Source organism: Urtica dioica, chromosome 12 (assembly GCF_054948205.1).
Source record: "Urtica dioica subsp. dioica isolate 48M chromosome 12, U.dioica_male_clone48M_v1_H2, whole genome shotgun sequence".
NCBI lineage: Eukaryota > Viridiplantae > Streptophyta > Magnoliopsida > Rosales > Urticaceae > Urtica > Urtica dioica.
The window spans coordinates 20,123,307-20,149,043 of NC_142767.1; the positions used below are offsets into that span (position 1 = coordinate 20,123,307).

A 25,737-nucleotide genomic window follows, 5' to 3' on the forward strand; every position below is an offset into this window, starting at 1 on the left:
AAAGCATGCTGATATTAATTAAAATTTGCACATTTAATTATTAAATGACTCGTAGATATTGTTTCAATTTATAATGCGCCTTTTGAGAGTTATATATATTTTTTAATTTAAGTTTCTTTTAAGGTGATATACATGTTAAATATTAGCTGGGTTTTTATCCTTTAGGATGTGGCCACGTGAGGCTATCGCCAAAGTATTGCATTCTATATGCATTACAATTCTGACAAATTGATTGCGTCCACCGCAACCATTTGCATTTTATAATTAAACATAGTCAACATTTTATTCTCAATAAATGTTTTCCATCCCCAAGACTGACTTGGACTTTTAAATTAATTGACCACTTCTATAATGCCTTTCATTGACCATAATTATCGACACTTAAGACTCGACACCTTTGTTCATCAGTCCACACACACATGCTCTGAATTCATAGGGCACGAACTCCTGATTGAAAATTTATTTAATTTATGTTGCCAATAAAATAAAAATCTAGTCAATAAATTAAAAAGGCTGATTATATATTCCATCGTCATGTTAAGGAATCTGTCTTTTCAGGAATAAGTAATAACTAGAGTTTCTGGGCAGGCGTAACGGTTTATGTGCAAGGATTAGAAGTCTTTTTTCCCTTTTGGTCACGTGAAAGGGACGGTATTGGTTTTGATTTATTGTACGTTTTGGTACTTTCAAAAGACAAGTACTCTAATTATGCATGGCTCATTACGTCATCAGCACATTGCATATAATTGCATGCACTCAACTCTGCAATGTAATAATTAGTCACATGCACCCCTGAATATCTTATACTTTAGGTCTCATAATAAATTCATATTAAGCTAACTAAGCCTAGCTATAGCCTAGCTATAGCCTATAGCACTAGGGTAGCTAGCCCTTATTTCCATTTAAATTTGTTGTTATGTAATAAAATTGTTGCTTAAGATCAAATACTAAGAGTTGTTCCCTTATTCTCTCCTAAAAAGGAGGAGACCCGATTTCCATTTCACCATTTTTTTTAATAAATAGAAGCCAATCAATTATCTCCCCATTATTTCATAAACAAATTGTATTCAAGCAATCAAACTTAATGATCATGATTATGGACGGATATATGCCTTGGTGGCGTTTTTAGCGCTTTCATATAAAATATCTATAATTGACCCCATCAATATCATCTTTATTTAAATACCCTAATGTTTCAATTATATAATAAAATTAGAAATTGACCTCCTCAAGTTCACTATAATTTGAAATTATACTACAATGTCTCTGAAACAATATTTTCAATAATTTCATTAAATCAATTAAGTATGTGCTCTTTCTATGTTCTATATTTAATATTTGTGTCCCCTAATTAACTTTGTATATTTGATTCCCCTAAATCTAATGCGGCTCTGCTCTGATGACGCATAATGCATAAGACAAAGAATCTCCACCAAGCTTATATGAAGTAGAAAGGTATCAGAAGTTGGTCAAAGAATCTTATAAATCAAGTGTGGAGAGAGAAAGAAGGAAATATGGCTTTTGCCTTCTCATGGTGCCCAAGAGGGACTCGCAATTGTGTCCATTCAAGGTGATCAAGAGAACTAATTAATGAGCCTAATTGGGTGACTTAGAAAATAATACCTTGTAGATTAAGGTTTGTTTATATTTATGGAGTACTAATATTTATCATTAGCCAATTATGCCATGCACTTAATTGTGTTATCATGGTTCGCAGTGACGGAGCCAGGATTTCAATCAAGGGGGGGCAAATTTGAGAAATATTTTTTAGGAGGGGCATTATTGAAAAAAAACTTACAAATTTGGGCCAAAAACATAATTATTAGTAAAATTTAGGGGTAAAATTATAAAAAAATATAAAAATTTGGGGTTAAAAAAATAATTTTCAAAAATTGAGGGGGGCATTGGCCCACCCTGGTCTCCACCTAGATCCGTCACTGATGGTTCGGTCTCCAAAAACTACAACTGTTTCGTTACGTAAGCCATCTTGTCTCCTTGATCAAGACAGTAATGCAAAACTCTCTCTTTCTCTCTCTCTCTCTCTCTCTCTCTCTCTCTACGAATTATAGTATGGCAAAATTATGCTAGTTTTTATCACCTGATATCTCCGTGGCTTTTTTTTAACTACTCTAAATTTAACTCTTGGCGATAACACCATCCGTGTACAAATTAATAAATTTTAATTGTATATATCGCCAGGACAGATTTTTGTTTATTTATTTATTTTTAAAATGGCTGGTAAAATATTTTTAGCATATTATGTTCATACAAAAAAAACAAATCTTATCATTTTAGATATTTATAATGTATTCTTAATTTTCACGGAAAAGTTGTTATTTTCTTACTAGTAAACCATGAAACACCACTATAAAAATGTCGCGTGATCTACTCTTATTAATTAAAGAAGGCCTATAAACCTACCTATACTTTAGTTTGATATAAATTTGTTAGATGATGTGCGTTATTACGGTGTTGATATCAATATGTCCAGATATAATCAAGATTTATGACAGCTGTAATATTTTCGGGATAAGGTTTCGGAACTCCTAAATATTCGAGTATATTCTCTATACTAAAAACTCTACTTACATAAATATATAACTACTGGATTAAATAAAGTTTGATATGTTTAAAAAAATAAAATAATAAAGTTTGATATAAACTCATCGATCGGTGTCTATTATGTTACTATAAATAGCTTTTGACCAAACGAATTAGCTTGATATTTATAGCTTTTTCAGACGTAGTTACGTCAGAGTAGTGCATAATTAAGAACTTCATATACTTTAATGTTTAGACAAATTGAAATGAACGAATGTAGATTCCGGTCCAGGCATTCGTTATTTTATAAATATAAAAGACTTTGAATCTCAGTCTTAATCATTTATGAACCAAAAAAAGATAAAACGTATAAGAATCCTAAAATAAAGTTGATTCCTCACCATAAGTGTCAGTTTAGTAATGGTGTTTTGAATAAAGTTATTTAAAAACTGACTGCTTTGAGCAAGTTTTTTTTTTCTTCAATCAAAATTATTAAATTATATTCTGAAATAATAAACTACCTGTTAAAACATATCATTTAATGTAGTATTTAGTATAATCTAGTTGATAATTTCACATCACCTCTAACGTAAAGATTGTGAGTTCAATTTTCATTGAGAGCAATGTTGGACCGTTTATTTCCCAAAGCCCACTACGTGGGTTTTTGTACGTGGGAAATAATTGTGGCCCACGCGAGTACTTATTGGTTTAATAATAATAATAAGATAATTCCTATTGGTTAATTAATTAAAAGGTAAATTCCTATTGTACCCTGATGGTGGGTCTATATAAAGAGAAACCCTAGGGATTGGTCCTCTCTCAACCTATTACGTAGTTTTCTCTGCCATCAAAAGAAACCTCTAAAGTCTAAAGATGTCAAGAGAGAGAAACCAATTCCGGTGATCATCCGCTGCCGTCACCGTCACTCTCGTCATGGATCGAGGTAGGTTTTCTCAATCCCTAATGTTCTGTGAAAATCATCTAGTTCTAAGATCTTGGCTAATTAGGATCGTTTAAATTATGCTTACATGTGGTATCAGAGCCTTGATTGTGAATTTATGATTTTCCATGAACGATTATGAAAATTAATTCATACGCTTTATTGATTTTGTTTGCCTATGCCTTTTACACAATAAAGTATATGAGTTGTGTTCTGGCTGTTTGCTCAATCAATTGTTTCTCGTTTGCGTGCGATTATTCTTTTATGCGGTTGAATTTTTCCATTCGGTGAGATTTGTCTTATAAGGAGGTGCTTCACTGATCGTATTTGTTAGCATATACAATCTCAGCATTATATTCTTTACGGTTGTTAGCTGTTCCTTGATCTGTTTGTTGAAGGATTTCGTCGACTAATGTTATTGGACCAATTTTGTAGCCATTACCTTTACTGCAAAGTTTTTCGATCGCATTGTGTAGGCTTAAAAAATTCATAATTGGTTTTATTAGTGTATAATCTGATGTCATGTTTTGCATGTTACCTCATTGAAAGAATGAATTATGAGATGCAACCAATAGTCTGTTCATGGTGATGCGTATTGGCTATTAAGTACAGACGAACGTCGATATTCAATATGCGTATTTTATTATTATTAATGATGATATTACGATTTGAATTTTATTGATATCGAAATTAAAGGCAATCGAATCTGCTGGTAAATAACAGTTTCCTTGTATCACGCTTCGGTAGATATGCATTTTTTTTTTTTATATCTTTAATTCATAAGGTATATTTTACCTTAAACAGTTGATATTACTGAATCATATTATGCTTAATTTATTTAATTTGATACCCAAAAGAAAACTTTATGAATTAAAATTTATTCCCTATTAAGTTTTGTTTTGTTTTTTTTTTTTAACAGTTTCGTATTAAGTAAATATCACGTTTTGAAATATTATGAGTATCTATGAATCAGTGTATAGTAAGATCAAATACACTGTTTATGAATTATGTCTATGTATGCATACATTTTTTGTGAAAAAAAAAAAAAAAAATCATAAATTCTGCCAAATTAATGGATGTGGTTATCTATGTTGTTAATCACCAAAGTGATAACACATTAAAAATTTATGTGTGGCAAATTAAATAATTTGATGTCAAATCTGATCACCAAAGTGACATGGTTTGATAGTCTTATATTGCCAAAATCAAGCTTTTATATTTTAATTTTGATATCCATATTATGATTAATTTGTTAGTCACCAAAGTGGCCAAATTATAATGTTTTGAATGTCAAATTAAAATAAATCCAATTACTCATGTTTATGTGATGCTTTTAAAATAAATGACATTATGATATTTTAAATTTTGGCATGAGTATTGAAGTTCGTGGTTATAAAACCGTTTGGAACGCCCAAAGGTTGATTATTCGTTTTATAATTCATGAACATTATCGTGGTAAATTGATATGCTTGGTTAGATATGTTTAGTATATCCAAAGATTGCAAATATATCTAATTGAAGCATGTCAAATGCCTATTATGTTAAAATTTATTTTAGCATCAATTATGTTTACCTTATCATATATATTGTTGATCTGCCCAAAGGTGACTTCAATGTATACCTTATGTTTATTTCACGTATTCTGAATCTGTATTATGGATTAGGTTTATTACTCAAAGCATTAATGTGTGAGCATATATTATTATTATTTTTTTTGTAGTTTTTTTTTTCCTGTTTCTCTTCATTCGCAAGCCATGTCTGTTATATATTAAGTTCAATGGTCTTAATTTCTCTAAATGGTCTGAACAAGTTCAGTTTCACCTCGGTGTTTTGGATCTTGGTTCGGCACTCTTAAGTGAGAAACCTGCTACTCTAACTGATGCTAGCAGCGCTGACCAACGATCATTCCATAAAGTTTGGGAAAGATCTAACAGACTGAGCCTAATGTTTATGCGAATGACTGTAGAAGACAACATCAAGTCCACATTTAAGAAAACTGAAAATGCTAAGGAATTTATGAAGTTTGTGGAAGAAAGCTCTCAGTCCGACTCGACTGATAAGTCACGGGCTGGGGCACTAATGGGTAGGTTAACCACCATGAAGTTTGATGGTTCTCGTACCATGCATGAGCATATTGTCGAAATGAAGAACATTGCAGCAAGACTGAAGACCATGGGAATGGAAGTGAATGAAAATTTCCTAGTAACGTTCATCCTCAATTCATTACCACCTGAGTATGGCACATTTCATGTGCATTACAACACTCTGAAGGATAAATGGAATATCCATGAATTACAAAGTATGCTCATTCAAGAGGAAGCGAGGCTTAAGAAACCGGAAAATCATTCTGCCAATCCGTTGGTCATAAAGGAGCTAGAAAGAAACCATGGAAGACCGGAAATGACAAGCAAGGACTATCAAAGCTTAATGAGTCATCTATCCAAATCCACAAGAAGGAATTAACCAATGATGCGTGCCGGTTCTGTAAAAAGATTGGACATTGGCAGAAAGATTGCCTGAAACGCAAGGCATCCTTCGAAAGAAAGGCGTATTAAGGGAAAGTACATAAGACAAGCGCTTAAGAAAGCAGCCACAAGAAGCTCACAGCTCCTTGAAATTATACATACCGATATATGTGGGCCATTTGACGTTCCATCACTTGGTGGAGAAAGGTATTTCATCACTTTTATCGACGGCTTTTCACGTTATGGATATGTCTATTTGTTGCATGAAAAATCTCAATCGGTAGATACCCTAGAGGTGTTTGTCAATGAAGTTGAAAGACAATTAGATAGAAAGGTGAAAATTGTCAGGTCTGGGTGGTGAATACTATGGAAGATATGATGAAAGTGGACAGTGCCCTGGTCCATTTGCTAAGTTCCTAGAAAGTCGTGGTATTTGTGCTCAATACACTATGCCAGAAACACCACAACAAAATGGTGTAGCAGAAAGGCGTAATCGTACTTTAATGGATATGGTTAGGAGTATGTTAAGCAATTCTTCTTTACCCAAATCTTTGTGGATGCATGCTTTAAAGACCGCTGTATATTTATTGAACAGGGTTCCCAATAAGGCAGTTCCCAAGACACCTTTTGAACTGTGGACGGGAAGAAAACCTAGTTTAAGGCACCTGCATGTTTTTGGTTGCCCAGCGGAAGTAAGAATTTATAATCCACATGAAAGGAAACTGGACTCAAGAACAATCAGTGGTTTCTTCATTGGTTATCCAGAAAAATCTAAAGGGTATCGATTCTATTGTCCTAACCATAGTACGAGAATTGTTGAAACTGGTAATGCTAGGTTCATCGAAAATGGTGAAGTCAGTGGGAGTTTGGAACCACGTAATGTGGAAATCCAAGAAGTTAGAGTGCAAGTACCTTTGCCTCTACCTTCTTCTCAAGTTGTTGTTCCTGTTCATGTTGACCATGATAATGATTTGCAAGAACAACAAATTAACGACCAAGCACCATTGAATGATGTCGTACCAAATGAACCTATCATAGATGAACCACAAGAAGTCGCATTAAGAAGATCTGTAAGAGAACGAAGATCCGCTATTTCTGATGATTATGTGGTTTATCTACAAGAGTCGGAATACGACTTAGGAATTGATAATGATCCAGTTTCGTTTTCACAAGCCATAGAAAGTGAGAATTCTATTAAGTGGTTAGACGCCATGAAAGAAGAGCTAAAATCAATGGATCACAACGAAGTTTGGGACCTTGTTGAATTGCCTGAAGGTTGTAAAAGAGTCGGGTGCAAGTAGGTCTTCAAGACCAAACTCGACTCAAATGGCAATATCGAAAGACACAAGACTCGATTCGTCGCCAAAGGTTTACTCAGAAAGATGGTGTTGATTACAAAGAGACTTTTTCACATGTCTCTAAAAAGGACTCTCTGAGGATTGTTTTGGCTATGGTAGCTCATTATGATTTAGAGCTCCATCAAATGGATGTGAAAACTGCCTTTCTGAATGGGAATTTAGATGAAGAAGTGTTCATGGATCAGCCTGAAGGTTTTGTGGTTGACGGAAATGAACATATGGTATGTAAATTGAAGAAGTCAATATACGGACTTAAACAAGCTTCCCGACAATGGTATCTCAAGTTCAACGATACCGTCACATCTTTTGGATTTAAAGAAAACATCGTTGATCGATGTATATATCTGAAGATCAATGGGAGTAAGTTTATAATTCTGGTTTTATATGTTGACGACATCTTGCTTGCAATTAATGATCTTAGTTTATTACGTCAAACCAATGAGTTTCTCTCAGAACTTTGAAATGAAAGATATGGGTGAGGCATCCTTTGTGATCGGAATAGAGATATCTCGTGATAGATCACAAGGACAGTTGGGATTGTCTCAGAAAGCATACTTTAAGAAAGTTATTGAGAGGTCAAGAGAGAGAAACCAATATATCATCTAATTAACTATTGAAACTAAGACAAGTTTACTTCTTTAAAGCAGCTTGATGTGGTCAATACATTAATCAAATTGCGATTGTTACCCAAATTTTACAGATAAAACAAGGCCTCTTATATCTTCTTTAAAATTAGTTGTAACCATTGATAGCATTATCAATGGATAATTTCTTAGTCGTTCAACAAATAGAAAAACGAAATGTCACACTGTTCAAATCTTATCGCTCAAGCCTCAAAGTCGTTACTCAATTATTTGAAAGTCTACTTCCTAGCATCCTCGTTAGAATGCCTAAGCTAATTTTTTTTCCCTTATATATACTGCAACGCCATATAAATTCCGGTGAGTGAGAATATAATGATATATATGTCACAAAGAAATTAATTATAAAAATATTGCGTGTGTTCGGCTTAAATGATTGATTGCATATAGAGGATAATTATTAGGAGTTCTACGTCCATTTGACTGAGAGTAGGACAAACCCTAATTGTTCATTGATCACATGCATGTCTCTAAAAAATGACTCTCGTCCAAAAGTTTCCGGTTTTTGTTTTTTGATTTTTTTTTTATTTTCTATATAATCATCCTCTTTCTTTCTATTTTACGGTTTCTGAGAAATAATGAATTTATATTACTCAACATTTTTTTTATCTTCCTTAAATATATGACTCGGATATATATTTATATCAGCAAAAAAAATTATATATTAAAGATCATGTAGATGAGTACAAGAAATATGCAATTCTCAAGCTATTGTGTCTGTGCATAGTAAAGATGATACAACTTTTAGTTTGATTGTATTTTTTTCTTTCTTAAACAACCCATATATCATATGGGTACGTTGACGCAAAATTGTCAAGTGTAGCCTGCTAGATACAGCAGTTTGAATCTAAGTATTTAATTGTATTTACTAATCTATGCATTTGCAATAAATTTTACGAATCGAATAACTTTAATTGATTTGGACCAGCTTGCCTCCATAATTTTTCATTCATATATTCAAAAATGATATTCTCGTTGTTTTAAGCACATGCTTCCATTTGATTCTTCATGTGACGTACTTTAGTAGTTTATAAAAGACACTTAATATCAGATATGATCATTGATAACATGAATTAGCTCATGAAATGTGTGTTTGATTTGCTAATAATCTCGGCCATAATAATTGAACATAAACAACAGTGCATGATTGCTTGCAGAATATGTATTGGAGTACACGTAATAAATTCTTCTTGGCGCATTAGTGTATCTCCAACCCATAATAATAAATAATGTCGATTTTATACTAAAACTTGATATATATCTATATCAAAGCAAATTGTGTATGTAAAGCCCAATGAAGACTTTTGAAGGCCCAAGCCCAATGCGAAGGATTGTTTAGACAGCGGTCGTTTCTGGCGAAGAAGCGAGTCATACGACAAATCGTATGATTTATCTAATGATATGCAGAGATTGTCTCGCCACCGTCAGATCCTAGCACATCCAATGGCTCCTAACATGATGCAAAATATAAAAAAGCTTGGAGCTTCGTGCGATAAGAATGATTACATTTCTCTTATTGTTAGAGTTTTATTATGTCTTCTTCTTCTTCTTCTTCTTGAAGTCTCTATGTTCTACATTCTTGAGTGGCTCAGTGATCGTCTTGATCGTTGTTCGTGTGAGGAATCGGTTTTAGTTTTCTCTGCTAGAACAACTGAGTTAGTATGTGATTATGTGGGTGGTGAGTGATTCTCTATACGTGTGAAGAAGAAAGTTGAGGGTGTAATCGATCTGAATAGTGGGAGAGCTTCTCCTATGGAACTCAACGGGGATTAGCCAAGTTTTTGGTGAACCTCGGTAAAAACTTTGTGTCGTGGTTGAGTGGATCTATTGGATTCGCACGACAGTCTCTTCGGGATCCAAAACAGTCTCCATCCAACTCAATACTCTATTTTTAACACTATAGATAATTTTATTTAAAAAACACAAAATAATATTATCTTTATATTTTTTAAATATTATTTCTTCTTATTTTTTGTTATTATCCCTTTAACTTGCAAATCAAACCTTCAATTAATTTCATGCGTTTACATTATTTCAAAAACACATTACAGAGTTACATTGAAAAGGAACATATATATTATAAAGATTACATTCCATAGGTTGGAGATGCCTCATGTTCTTACAATTATGTTGTGTACGGTTAGTATAATTTTATTTGAGCTTGTACTTTTATTTTATTGAGTATAAAATTCTGTTGTTTTTGATGTAGTATATTGTGTAATGTAATATTTTTTTTGGCTCCGTCAATGTATCCATCCTTTGATCTTCACTTACATGTTGCATCTATTTTTCAATAATGTCATGTCTATCATCTGAGTTTACAATTTATTAGTTATTTATCCCTAAGAAACTTAATGAGTAATATATCTCATCGTCTAATTTTTCGTTGATTTTTTCATTAATAATTTTTTGTGTCATGAAAGATTTGATAATTTAAAATGAAAAAATTAACCAAAATATTGACCAATGGATAGAGCTTTTTTTTTATATACTGATTAAACATAAGATATAATTTAACAATAAATAATTGAGTTTACTTGGGATAAATTTGAAAATACAAAATACGAATACACATGGATATTGAAGGATAGTTAGAGAAAAGCAAAGGCAAAATATATTCACCACAATTAAGCGGAGAGTAAAAGCAAATTAAAACATATTTACCCACTATTAAGTGGAGGAGCAAAGACAATATTAAATAAACAAATAGGAATTATAATAAAAATAAAGGGAACGTCATGCACGTAATTTTAAAAATATCCACCCCCGTAGTTGACATCCATGCACATAACAATGATTGACAATTAATCTTAGTACACATACATGTCCATATGTAGAGCTCAATTGTTCTCATAAATTATGCTTCTTATGGCTGCGTCTATTTATTATTAAATTAATGTTTCTGTGTCGTCCAATCGTCACAATACCTGCTCTAAGGACAAATGTTATTCTATAATTGAAGTAGGGTGTCATATAATACCTGGTTTTGTTTATGCATATGGAAGATTTGTAGAGATCGATCAATCAGTCAATTCTTTAATAGCTCCAATGCATTTCTCGTGGCCTATCTGTCTAATCCTATAAAAAAAAGTGAGGATTTTCATGCTTGATGCCTTGGATAATTATGTAAATAACAAGACAACTCGAAGAAGTTGAACATAATAAATGTATATATATGTATGTGTGTGTATATATATATATATATATATGTGTGTGTGTGTGTATGTGATATATTTTCCATTTAATTATGATCATTGCATTTATACATCATTGCAATCGTCACTCTCTCTAATTGCTTTATATAACTAGTTTTTAGTAAACTTAAGATTTCCCTTGCGGGAATCAACTTTATTTAAGATATTTTTCGGTTGACTTTTTTATTTTATTTGATAGGTATTAATCGTAATAGGATGATGTAGCTAAAAAGCCAATTTAAAGTTATGAATTTATAAAATAGTCAAAATTTGTCTTAATTTATTGAAAGTGATAAATTATTTATAATAATCGTAAAAAAATTGCTTATAAACAGCAAGATTTGACTCAAAGATTAATTTTTTTGAAAGTGATGAATTGTTTATAATAATCTTAAACCAAGATTTGACCTCAAGATTAATTTTTTTGAAAGTGATAAATTGTTTATAATAATCTTAAACCAAGATTCGACCCCAAGACTAATTTTTTTGAAAGTAATAAACTGTTTATAATAATCTTAAATCAAGATTTGACCCCAAGATAAATTTTTTTAAAAGTGATAAATTGTTTATAATAATCGTAAAAAAATTTAGTCTTTTGTTGTCAAAAATGAAAACGTAAATTTGGCTAATTTGCTAAAACGTTGAAACTTTGGGTATTTTGCTAATCAATAAGTTTCAAAATGATTATTTTTACATTTCTTCCATTGTAGGTCACTAAATTCAGATAGTTTAAGATGTAATAAATAATTAAGTAAAAAAATGTATATGATAAAAAGTGTGCGACATGTATAATAAATACATAGTGGAAATCAATATAAAACTTAAGATCTATAGTGAAAATAATTAATATATATCGAACTTATAAATATTTTAATAATTAAATGAGTAGGATATACATCAAAATCATATTCTATCAATGCCAATAGGGGAGAATGAGCGTACTAGCCCAATCAGTCCACCAATATTAGTAGAATAGCCCAAGTTCGAATAAATTAAGGGAATAGCCCAATTAATAATTGACTACCCAAATTACCCTCGCACTAAATTTACCCAACCCTAAACCTAAACTCGTCCTGTCCTTGTCCTCATCCATTTCACGCCACCACGAGACCAATCTCACCGATCCATTCCCACGCCGCCGCCGATCCATTCCAATTTGTGAACTTAGGCTCCCTCGGTGAAATCTCACGCCTTCCGCGGAATTCTTTCCCGGTTCGGCGTCACCGTGGCTCGCGGCGGCGTCTCGTTCTCGGTCGGAGTGTGCGCACAGGTGGGTTCGGCGTCTGAAGTCGCGCGATGACTCGAAGCTCGCTCGGACTCGCGTCAGAGGCGAGCGCACAGTCCGGCAAAGCCCGGGAAGGGAGAGAGCAGACGAGAGAGAGGGAAACGGCGACGACGACTGGTCGCGCGATCGGTGGAGGCGCACGCGCAGTCGGCTCGGCGCTCGCGCAGAAGAAAGGAGGAGAAGGTGAGAAAGAGAAAGAGATGGCGTAGGTGATGGTGATTTGCTGAAGCTTTTTTCGTTGGTTGTTGTTGTTGTTTTTTTTTTTCCTTGTTTGCAGGTGTTGCTCGCGTGAGTCAGGAGAAGAAGAAGAAAAGATAGAAAGAAGAAGAAGAAAGAAAAAGAGAAGAAGTGTGGCCGGATCTCGACGGCGACGACGGCTCAGATTGACTCGAAAATCGGCGGGGGGGGATGAATCGACGGCGGAGAGGAAATCGACGGCGATGGAAGGGATTGAGGAGAGGCACTTTGTAAATTCGCGAATCGGTTAATTTAATTAACCTACTGGAATGAGTTAGGTTAATTAATTAACTGATTCGTGAAATGATTTGAAATTCACAAAAAATTTACAAAAATCATAACTTAAGTCAATTGATATTCAAAGCATTCGATTAATTAACCTGATTCCGAATTCAGAGGAATAGGCGGCGGAGACGAAATCGGCGACGATGGAGGGGATTGAGGAGAGACACTTTGTAAATTCGCGAATCGGTTAATTTAATTAACCTACTGGAGTGAGTTAGGTTAATTAATTAACTGCATCGTGAAGGATTTGAAATTCACAAAAAAATTACAAAAATCATAACTTAAGTCAATTGATATTCAAAGCATTCAATTAATTAATCTAATTTCGAATTCAATCATTTAGTAAATTAATTTTACTCACAAAAAACTCAGAACCTAAACTAATATTAAACCAATAAGTTAATTAATTAACCTAATTCACTCTAGTAGGTTAATTAAATTAACCAATTCGCGAATTTGCCAAGGGCATTATGGTCTGAGCCGAAAATATGGGCTATTTGCTTAATAAAATAAAACTTGGGCTATTCCTCCAATAAGAATGACAAAATTGGCTAGTTACAACAAATTTCACTATAATTTTTATCTAATAATACTCATACCCTACCTTATATTATATATGGTAATGGAGCTAAATAACCAATTTAAAGTTATCTATTTGTAAAATAGCCAAAGTTTATATTAATTTAGTGAAATAATCAGAATGTGCAGCAATTTGATTATTTAAAAAAAAAATTTGACCCCAAGATTTTTTTTTTTTAAAGTGATAAATTGCATATAATAATCGTCAAAAATTTTAATCTTCCCTGTCAAATTTTTTTGAAAACGTAAATTTGGCTAGTTTGCTGAAAAATTAAAACTTTGGCTATTTCGCTAATCAATAAGTTTCAAATGGCTATTTTGTACGATTTTTCCTATTATATATGCGGGTAAGACACTACGACTATTGTGATGGGTAGAGTCGTATTGGTATATAACGGTCTTAAAATGGTTGGGCAGGGCCAGCTCTTTTTTTTTTTTTTTTTTTCAATTCATGGTGTTGTCCATGCTCGGGCCCTACTCAAACTTTTTTAGTTGTGGGGTTAGGCCGGGTAAGACTTAAGAAATAGGACCTTGCCCAACTTAAGATCAAGCCCCCAACTTTCGAGGTATGCATGAGCCTAAGAAAATCATAAATCATAATATTTTAGGGAAATAATAAAACAAAATTATTTAAAAATTACATTTTGAGTAAAAAAAAATCTATATTTTAACTGAAAAAAGTATATCATTAATAATAAACTTCGTGAAAACACTATATATTTCTGTATATAAAATGAATTTTTAAAAAATAAAGATGTTTCGATTCTAAAAAAAATTGGTCATGAGCGGGGCTTAAATGGAATTTTGTAAGGATCTATATCCCAAACCCAACCCACCCTTTTTAACATGGCCGGTTTAGCTCGGCTCTTTCTAAAATAGGGTCGTGGTTCAAAACCCAAAAAAAGGAAAATAACACATCTATACCCTGTGTTTTAGTGAAATGTCGACTTTAACCTTTGATTTTCAAAAATGTCGAGATCATACATTCTGTTTAACTAAAATGATGAAATTATACAATGAAACGGATAATAGTATCACAAATCTCCCTTTCATTGATATTAACTCTTATATAAGAAAAACATAATAAAATTCAAAACAGTATCCTAACTTTCAAATTTCCAATTTTGAAATAAAAATAGCATTAAATTGAAATTAAATAATAAAATTCATATCTCTCAAGAGATGACTTCATTCTGTGTTTGAATTGCAACTCTGAATCATGGGTTCTCTGTTCGAATATGTAATTTTGATGACTATCGACTGTCGATTTTTACCCTTTTGCCTCTTTTTGCGTTCTTCACGATTAAGAGATTGTTGTTTATTTTTAGTTTTTAAATAAATTACATATATGACCTGAATGAATAAAGATACATGGTGTTTACATATATTTATTATAGTCAACATCAATGAAAAGTCAATAAAAAGAAGATTTGTGGCACCGTTGTCTATTTCATGGTATAATTCCGTCATTTTAATTAAACAGAGGGTATGATTTCGATATTTTTGAAAACCAAATGTTAAACTCGACATTAATTTCACTAAAACACAAGGTATATATGTGTCATTTTCTCCCCAAAAAATGACGGTCTAGTTGGGTAGGCCACGAGCGGCTCGGCCTAATCAACATATCTATTGGTAAACGGTTAGTGGGTAATAATTTCTTATAATTCGGTGATTATTTATCAATTAGTAAGCTTTTATACCACATTTATGATTATAATTGTTATTAAATTAGTATATATTTTTCATGAAATATGTGTCATTAAATGCAATTTTTCATGATATACCTTGTAAAAGTGAAAAGAAAATTTTGCTAATGGATAATGGAAACAACCTTCCATTGAGTGATATGCTTTTAGAATAATCTCTATAATTGCAGTTGTGCTGCATATATAAATAAGATTTATTCTCATTTAAGTAAAACTCTTAAATATTATATTATTTTTAGTATTTTAATTGCCGTGTAGTAAAATAAAAATGACTCATTAGAAATTAAGCATACAATGATTTACTTTATATATATATATATATATATATATATATATATATATATATATATATATATTTGGGGCATGAATACTTTAGAAGATATAAGCTCCGAAGGTTTAATATCATGCACATATCATAATTAAATGTCAAACTCGCATGACAGGTATATATATAAGATATTGAAGTCGGTATTATTATATATTATTTTTCAAGATATGTAACTTAGCAACCAAATCACAGACCATAAAATAATAGATATATTAAAAAATAAAATAAAATAATAAATAATAAATCCATTTAATAATGTCAACCCATGATCTTCATTATTTGTTGCATATGGCTGCTAGCTATAGGTATGCCTTCTTTGTGCCATCCACATTCTGTTGCTTTGCATGAAACTACTTTGGTCGATGTATCTACAATAATATAAAATTAATTGACCACAATTCTCATTGGCCATGTATACACAGAATGTGTGTTTGCTACATATTGACACACTTTAGACCCGGCGATCTTGATCTTAATCCTCCTTTTGTCAATGAACAGTTTTAATCAGTGACGTAGCAAGAACTTTTCATTATGCGGAGACATGAAACCAGCACATAGAAGTTTTTATTTTATTTGGGGTATTATAGAAATGTGAATTTATTAAGTACGGGCAAAAGTCAAAATATAAAAAAATAATAGTCAAAATTTAATCCTATGTATTAATCTAGTACGATGCCTGCTCCACCTTCATGACACCAATGGCCATAGTTATCTACACAAGTAACATTTTTAATAATTAATCTAAATATATGGGAGACAAAAAATAAACCAGAATTTGTTGCAAACTCTCATAACTCACTTTTTTATTTATAAAAAAAAAAACCATCAGGCTCGCAATAAATTTAATTTACTCTTTAGATAATTGATTTATTGCGAGCATTGATGACTATTTTTTTAATAAAATGAAACTTGTATTCTTTTTTAAAAGGAGAAACTTGTGCTCCTTTTTTAAAAGATGTTGAATTATTAGGTTAATGGTCTAATTGGCCCAAATCTGAAAATAAATTATAAATGAAATAGTTAATAATATAGAAAAAAAAAATTATTAGAAACCTTACTATAAAGGAAAGCTTATATATTTTATCATGTTTTTCCGCAAGTGTTTTTGGTATGATACATAACAACTGTTAACAACGTACAAATATGTTAATTATGCCTTTGACATATTGATTGTTTACCAACAAAAATACCGGTTGATTAACGGAAAAGGTTTGACATATTTGAAGAAAAACCCAAACTTATGTTACACTAAGAAATTTTGTCAGAATTTTGATATCTACTTGATTTATGGGCAATGAAACAAGTAAAAAATAAAATAAAAAAATGTGATGTTGTGGTTTTGAAAATTTAATTAATCATTGTGGTAAACATTTTTACTACTTAAATGATTTACCTTTCTACCATTAGATGAACGAGTTTGAAATAACCGGTTTTTGTTGAAGCACTGAAATAACTAATAGCTACTCTGAAATAAAACTAACTAGTCAAATATTAAAATATAGTGAAACTCATGTCTAACTTTTTCATTGTATGTCATTTAGTTAGGTTATAAATTTAACAAGGAGTACTGGCCATTTGAAGCTCTCGATCCCTTAAACAAAATACTATATATATATAATCTATGTTGAAATACTATATTCTAGTTTTCTAATTAAATAGTCAAATATAATCTATGCATGTATAAATTATTTAGTATTTGACATTTTACAAGAAGAATATTAAATAGCCTGATTTGTTTATTGCAATACAAAGTTACGTCTAATGCCCATTTCCTGAAGCATTTTGACATTCATATATTATAATATTTTATACGCACATATATTCTGTTTTTATTTATTTTTATCTTTATGAAACATGGGTGTATTATATTTCAGTCTGAGAACTTCCTCGTGTAGATCCTGATTATTAGTTAATAATAATGCATACTGTTTTCTTGTAATAATAATTTATCATTATTATTGTTCATTTTAAGTCTTTAAAATAAAAGGTTTCATGTCATGCACGCATATATGTATTTTGCGTTGTAATAATCAACTGAATTTATATGAAAGGATCGACAGATTTCATCGATCGTACGTATCTTTCATTTACTCCAACAAAAATAATATATAACGAGGATTTGAACCTATCATATGTCAAGTCCATGCCAATTGTAATTTCGAAACCTAGTATTCTATACAGAAAACAGCACAACACAATGATGTCTAAACGCGCTTTCCATAAATTTAACTTTAAATACGTACTCATGAGGATTTTCATAGAAAAAAACGTCGTTCGAAAAAAAATGCCAGGAATATCCATTTTGACTTGATGTTATATACCTTATTATTTTAAAATATATTTTGACTTTGTAATGGATCTCAACGCAATTATTTTTATATACAAATGTGTCGCAGATCAGGATGAGGTATTAACATATTGGAGATATACAAAAAGTCTTATGGATTTAATATGTCGAAAACAAAAGGTCAAACAGATATGCATATAGTAGCACCTGAAAAATGTCAAAGCTTAATATTGTCTTATTAGAATTTACAATTATATACTATCTATTAATGCGTGATCAACATGAAATTAGGGTATTTGTTTTCTTCTCTACATTGCAAAAAGTTCGTGCATCAAGATGATCAGTTTGTTAAATGTTATATGAGGACAAAGCTTCCGATTCTTCGTGCGATTGTCGAGAAAGGGACAAACTAGTATAAAAAAATAATATATTAATAAAAAGGGTAAAGAAAAAGATAATTTTTATTTTCGTTATTGTTTTCTATATCTTTATCGAAGGCAAAAATATGTATGCATTTTCATTTAATTTTTGAAGACAAATTAATGAATTAATGCGCATTAAAACATGTCTACGAGGATGATGAACCTTTTGACAAATTTATCAATTTCGGTTATTATATCATACGTTGAGATTAATCATACACTACAAACAGTAAAATGATGGGTTGGTTGTAATGCATTAATTTGTTGGCACTATACTGTATATAATTCTATGCTATTTTGTCCAAATAAATCCCACGTTCAAATTTGTAGTCAGAGTAGAATGTAAGCAATAAGAGCTGTGAGACAACCAAGAATATGGTGCATAATACTAGACTTTCTATCATCTAATAGCTGGAAAAAAATCATTTCTGATCATTAGCACTTTGACAATCCTTTGCTAACCGCTTGGTTGACTAATTTAAGGGATTTATTTTGTGATTTATTTATTATTAATTTTTTTGGTAAATAGGATTTTCAAAAAGAATTGACATAAACTTGAATTACTCTGTGGAGAGCATAACTTTGAAAAAATATTCCCATTTTATTCTAGCTGTTCCCTCTCTGGTTGGTTATAGCTTCGTGGTGCGTGTGGCGTATACATACATACATATATGTGTGTGTGTATATATATATATATATATATATATATATTATATTCTTGATGACATTTTTTTCAGGAGATAACAACAATATAAGGAGTGTATACAACACACCTCTAATGTAACGCACTAATGGTTAATTACTTATTAAAGATATAAAATATTGTTAGTAATTAAGATAATATTATGTGACAAAATGTGTGCATACTTTGGTAGCGTATTCTTTGTAAATAATTTAAGAAAACAATTGTGAATATAGAAATATAACTGCACACTAAACCACATCATTGAATTTTGTGTTCACATTCCAGGCTCACGTATCAAATACGTTGACGTCTGAAGTATATTTACCAATTCTGATAGGAATTAAATTAATGAAAGAGAAATTAGATTTTGTGATCTAATAACTTATATAAATACACGTACATTTTTTTTTTTCTTTTCTTTTCATGAATGCGTATGAACGAGTCTTTGTTTTTTTTTTTTGGGTACCACAACCGGGCATTTTATTGCGCACCCTAAGTTAGAACGCAGCCACTATTTATTATACATGCAACTATAGAATTTGTCGCACAAATGATAATTTGAAGTTATATGTCTAACTTAGCGGTGACTTTTTTTTTCAGTCCATAATATTTATATCGTTACATATCTGGTTTTTTTTTTTTTTTTTTAAGTTTACTCTTTTCAATAGAAGTTTCATTGAAAACTCTTTCTTAATTTTCGTTCTTGCTCCGTTAGCTTTTACAAGCATTACATTTGTTCATATATGTGTGCCTGATTGTGACATGGCCTGGTGATATTAGAGATTATATTTCGAGAAAGTACTAGTTTTATTTAATACCGTCCGGTGAAGAATATATATTAATAAAGGATATCCATTAATAAACGTATAATTACAGTTTTTTTTTAAGTGGTCTTCTCATGTCCGTCGACACGAAAGTTGTAACTTAATTAAATAGAGGAGCTAGCTAGTAACGTTCTTTTTAATTATTTAATTACTATAAAGTGTCTTACCACTAATTTTCATGCTTTTCGAGATAGAAGCAGCGGAAAGAAAATTAATAGTAGCCATTCATAACGAATTAAGTAGTGGCCAATTTTCCTTAATTACATTAATTTCTTTAAAAAAAAAAAGAGCAATTAGCTTCTACTTAAGCTTGTTTCTGATGTTACTAATTCGGGTTATATTTGTGCTTTCCTTTTTGTAGAAAAATATAAAGAAATGAATAAAGAAACGGATCTAGATGCGTTAGGTAAAGTCTCGGTAGCATTCTCTAATAATAAAAGCTATAACAGGAAAAGCAAGTGGTTTATATATTAAAAAAAAAATTAGACCTTTTTTATTTTTAATAAAGTAGCTTTAAAAAGAATATATTAGTAAAATAAAGGTTAACAGAAATTAGCAACGTTATTGTTACTAAACCTACCAATTATAACATCCACGATCGTCTAAAATAGTTATATATAGAACGCAGTGTTGCTGTCTTATCAAAATAATGCCGTAATAAGTATAGTAATATTGAATTTAAAAAATAAAATTTAACGTTTATGGTCCCTGAATGTACTTCACAATTTGAGCTTATATATAATTCTTTCGGAATTCTCATTCGCAAAAACTTGATGTCGGTATTATATTTATTTTTAATAGTAGTTCTAAGGAGTTTGGAATGGTTAAGACTAGTGTCATTAGTGATAAGATTAGTAATTAGAATACGATCGAAACGAATCATTCGTGACAATATTGTAATATTCAATGGGAGTTTGTTCCCTCAATAAATATCAACCTCGGTCAATAAAATCAGGATCGTTGTTTTATGCTCCATATGTAAGTTATAGAAGTCAGAGAATGATTATACATTGTAACTTAATTAATTTGGCTTCTTACAATCTTTTCTTGTTGAGACTTGAGATCCCTTAATTTACGAGCAATATATATATATATATATATATATATATTATCACTTTCTTTCGAACAAGCAGCCTCCATTACATGTTTTAAGTATTTAATAACTGTCTCACAAGTATTCTCATAAATTATATATATATATATATATATAGATATATATATCACTTTCTTTCGAACAAGCAGCCTCCATTACATGTTTTAAGTATTTAATAACTGTCTCACAAGTATTCTCATAAATTATTTTATCGAAAATATGTGAAAATATAGTTTTTTTAAATTTGAAAATAAAATGAAAAGTTAGGGTAGACACAGACAAATAAAATACATTGAAAAACATCAAAAACAATATAAATTCATTTTTAACTATTATTTTAGCTGCCTTCTAATTAATTTTTTTATAAACATTATGAAATTGTCGGAGCGTCGATTCACGACAACAAAAATACATTATTTGTCACATAATATGCTTAGTGTACTTAATAGTTTTATAGCATGTAAGCATCTTCTCTTCTTCTTTTTTCTTTTTTTTTTAAATTTTTATAAATCAATAATAAATAAAAACTTCCTCCTCTTCTTCTTTACATACTTAAGAGGGGGTTTTTTTTAAAAAAAAATTCATATATTTTTCCCCCCATGTATTTGATTAAAATAAATGTTGTGAATGATTTAGAGTATCTTATTTTCAAATGTAATCTTTTAGATATTTTGTCCTTTCTTTTTTTCATAAGAACCTCTTTTTATATGAAATTTATAAGCAACTAATCCACTTCAAACTTATTATTTGCTAAATAACCAACATTCTGTTAGTTATAGTTAATTAGTCATTGATTTTATTAACTGTAATTAAATTGACAATTTTTTCCAAATAACTTAAATAATAGGCAAGAATTATTTGGACAAAGTTGTCAATTTAATTGTAGTTAATATAATCAGAGGATAATTAACTATAATTAACTAAACGTTGGCTATTATGCAAATTTAAAGTTTCTATCTCTGTTTTTTTTTTGTAGTTTTATTTTACTGTTTACAGCTTTATTTTACTTTTTCTATTTTTTTTTACCGTTAACAGAAAAATCGTATAAAAATTAAATATAAATAGGTACTAATGAAAAATTTGAAATTCAAAGTACGCAGAAAATTAGTATTCTCAAACGAAATGTTTGTGAAATGTGATCTACCTGACATGATTGAGGTTGTCATATATAAGTTATAACATCATTTTGGGAATTATGTATCAGAGTCTCACTCGACTACAAAGCCCTCTTAAGATGTTTCCACTTGAATTTTTTGTTACTAAAATGTTGCCACTTCCATATGGCAGGTTCTCTTTACTTCTGTTTATTCTTAAGTACGAGTCATATTAAAAAAATAAAATAGACAAAAAAATAGTAAAAAGACAAAAAAAAAAAATATTCCATAAACTTTGAGTGAGTCCGTACAAAACAACTATGCATTTAAGAGGGAAGTACTATTAAACCCCAAATATTTCGTCGTACGTATTAGCAGGTGTGCTTTAGATATCAGATCATAATAAATAAATAAATAAAAACTGTTATAAAACATCATATTAAGAAATTATACTCTTGAATTTCTGGTTATTATTACAAAAAAGAAGGAAGGAAAAGAAAGAAAGAAATAAATAAAAAAAACCGTGGTTAATACTTCGTAGCACCCAATGAGTTTTTTGTCTTCATGATATAATATCTAGGCCAACATTCTTTTTTTTTTCTTTTCCTTTCACACTTGACATTAAATATCATTCCAGATGTACGAATTGAAAAAGACCTCTCCCTCCTGTAACAACATATCACAATTCCCGACCACCCCGCAGATCCCAAAAATTAAATTGTTATCATAAAAAAAAAAAAAAAAGATTAACCATGCCCTTCCCAATTATCCTCTCTCTATCTAATCCTTCTTTATACACCCTAATAAACAAATGGGTTAAAAATCATATAACACACGCGAATTATGCACACACACACACACACACACACACATATATATATATATATATATATATACATATATGTGTGTGTCACACTTGATTATTATCTTGGTTGTCATCGTCGTCATATTCCGGGACATATCTTAACACATCACCACCGTTGATGATAACTATAGGCTTGATATCATCATCACCATCAACAATGCAATCCTTATTAGTAGTAGTGTCGGTCAAGAGCATGGCTCTTTTGGCCTCGGCGTCCCAGTCAGTCCGAGCGAGCGCCACCAACATAGCGACGGCGCAGCAGAGCTGTGCCGCCAAGAGGCCCAACCACAGGCCCATGAAGTCGAACCCGAGATAGAACGCCAGCCCGAGCGCCACCGGCATCCCCACGCCGTAAAAGCACCCGAGATTCACATTCGCCGCCAGCTTCGGCCGAGCCGTCCCCCTCAGGACCCCGCACCCGGCCGTCTGCGGGCAATTCCCGATCTCGCAAAGCCCGATAATCGGCAAAACCAGCGACGTCAGCGCCGCGATCTCCGCGTCGTCCGTGAACATCTTCGCCCACACCCTCCTCACCGAGAACGCGAACCCCAGCGCGACCAACCCGAGCCCGAGCCCGCACGACAGGCCAACGGCCGCGGCGCGCTGCGCGCGCCGCGGCCTGTTGGCCCCGAGCTCGTTGGCGACTCGGGTGGAGACGCTGAACCCGAGCGAAGAGGGAAAGATGTAGATCAGAGCGGTGGTCTGGATGAGGATCCCCATGGACGCCACGGTGGCGGCGGGGCTCGCCAAGAGGCCGCAGAGCAAGATCATGATCTCGTACCACCACCACTCGAGGCAGACGGAGACGCAGCTGGGGACGGCGAGGGAGACGAGGCGTCCCCATCCGCTGAAGCAGTCCCGGGAGAGTCCTCCCGGGAAGCCGTGGCGGAGGAGGACGTACCCGGCGAGCGCTCCGGCGAGCGAGAAGTTGGCGATCCCCGAGGCCATGGCGACGCCCTGAGCCCCAGCGGGGCTCAGGAGCCAGGCCGCGGGGACGTGGACTAAGATCGAGAAGCCGGCGCAGACCGATAAGGGCAAGGTGTCGGATTGGGTGCGGAGGTAGATTCGGAGGGGGTGGATGAAAGACTGGGCTAAGAGGTCGGGGATGGAGAAGAGAAGAAACGTCTGTGCCTGGGCCGCTATGAGCGGGTCCTGCCCGCAGAGGAGCAGGGCCCGCCTCATGTTGACCCAGAGAAAGGCGATGGGGACGGAGGCCAAGCAGAGGAGGAGGATCGTCCTCTGCAAGGCCAGCCCCAAAAGGTGCGGTTTTCCGGCGCCGAAAGCTTGGCCGCAGATGGGCTCCATCCCCATCGCCAGGCCCGATAGGATCGAGTAGCCCGTGATGTTCGCGAAGCCCACCGCGAGCGCGCCGCCGGCTAAGGCCAGCTCGCCGAGCCGGCCCAGGAAGAGCATGGAGACCATGGAGCGGGAATACAGGAGAAGACCGGTCAGGACCATCGGGAAACCGATTCGGCATATCGATTTCACCTCCGTCGAAAAACCGTCGTGTTCTTTTTCGGGCGGTGGTGTTGTCTTTTTGGGCAGGAGTGGCGTGCTGTGGTCGTCGTTTTGTTTGGCGGCGATTGTGATTCGGTAGTCGTCATTTGACGCCGTGGTTTTTGATTCTCCGCACATGTTTGGTCCTTTTGGTGATTTGTAATGATGTGCAAATAATATATAAGTGTACTGTTGTGGAGGGAGATGTAGAGAGAGAACGAGGAAAGAAGATGAGAGAGAGAGAGAGAGATATGTATGTGAAAGAAGGGGATGGATTGTTTGACGAGTTGGTTGGTGGGGGGTTTTACAACTTCTGTCTTTCCGACTCTTTTTTATAGCCAACTCTCATCACACAAACAGTGGATTTATATATATATTTATTCAGGATTGTGGAATTATCTACTTTTGCACCGTGTGATACTAGTAAATTAGTTAGTTTATTGAAATTGAAAAAGTAAAGCAATTAGGATGTGTAGAATTTCATGCACACAGTTTTTTTTTTTTCTTTTTTTCTTTTTGTCAGAAAGAAACACTCCTTCTCATTAAATCATGCACACAGTTGAAACGAGAATAAATTAATCAATTATAGTATAAGGCTTAAAATGCTTAGACGATATATTATTTTAGACTCATTAACATTTTGACATTTCAAGTACCCGATTTTTTTAATTATTGACTAACGTGTGTTGTATAGAATTAGTAATACTAAAATTACAAAATAATTATAAAATTTTACAATAGCTATTGGAATGAAATGAGTTGTCAAGGAATATAAAAGCGTTTGAAATAAGGTTAATGTGGTACAATTCAGACGCGCTTGAGAACGCGTGCGACACCAAGTAGAAAATATTAGAGATAGAGATAGCTGTATCATGTTTTTTTTTCTTCTTCTTTCTAAATACTTAATAATACGACTAAAATAAGAGTCAAAAAAGCATTATGCGCTTTATGTAAGAATGGCAACTACGACTTTGTCATACAAATTTAAGACAAATTTGTGATATGGGCTGGTTTTAAGAAGCTTCCGAAAAGCCCATCTTGGCCCATATGTGTGACGATATCAAAGAGATTACTAACTCACACCATCATTGCCAATTAATAGTTTAATTCCATCTCAATATCTTTTGTCCATATTAATGAAAACTACGATGTCTTAATTAGCATCACTTCATATTTTTCCTCGAAGACGGTATATATATATAGTAAATGTTTTATTTAGAAAATATCAGAGACGAAAAGGAAAAGCAACTGACTTTGTAAAAGTTGAACCTTCTGACGTTATTAGACAGTTGAACCCTCCAATACTTAGCGCCAAATTAAACTCTATAAAGAGAAATATGTTGTTGTCGTGATAGTATGGGATGTGACTAATATCACAAGATTCACTTTTGTTCTTGTTGGTGTGTGT

General features: G+C 32.8%; 1 protein-coding gene across 1 annotated transcript; it reads right to left on the minus strand.

Moving 5' to 3' along the window:
• Positions 1-22,372: 22,372 nt before the first annotated feature.
• LOC149380096 (MATE efflux family protein) lies at positions 22,373-24,624 on the minus strand. Its single transcript, XM_089604462.1, has one exon. The coding sequence runs from the start codon at positions 24,465-24,467 to the stop codon at positions 22,878-22,880; it is 1,590 nt and encodes a 529-aa protein (XP_089460588.1). The 5' UTR covers positions 24,468-24,624; the 3' UTR covers positions 22,373-22,877.
• Positions 24,625-25,737: the final 1,113 nt, after the last annotated feature.

Bases quoted from the DNA above. Each gene is read 5' to 3' on its own strand.
- LOC149380096 (XM_089604462.1), bottom strand. From the start codon at position 24,467: ATGTGCGGAGAATCAAAAACCACGGCGTCAAATGACGACTACCGAATC.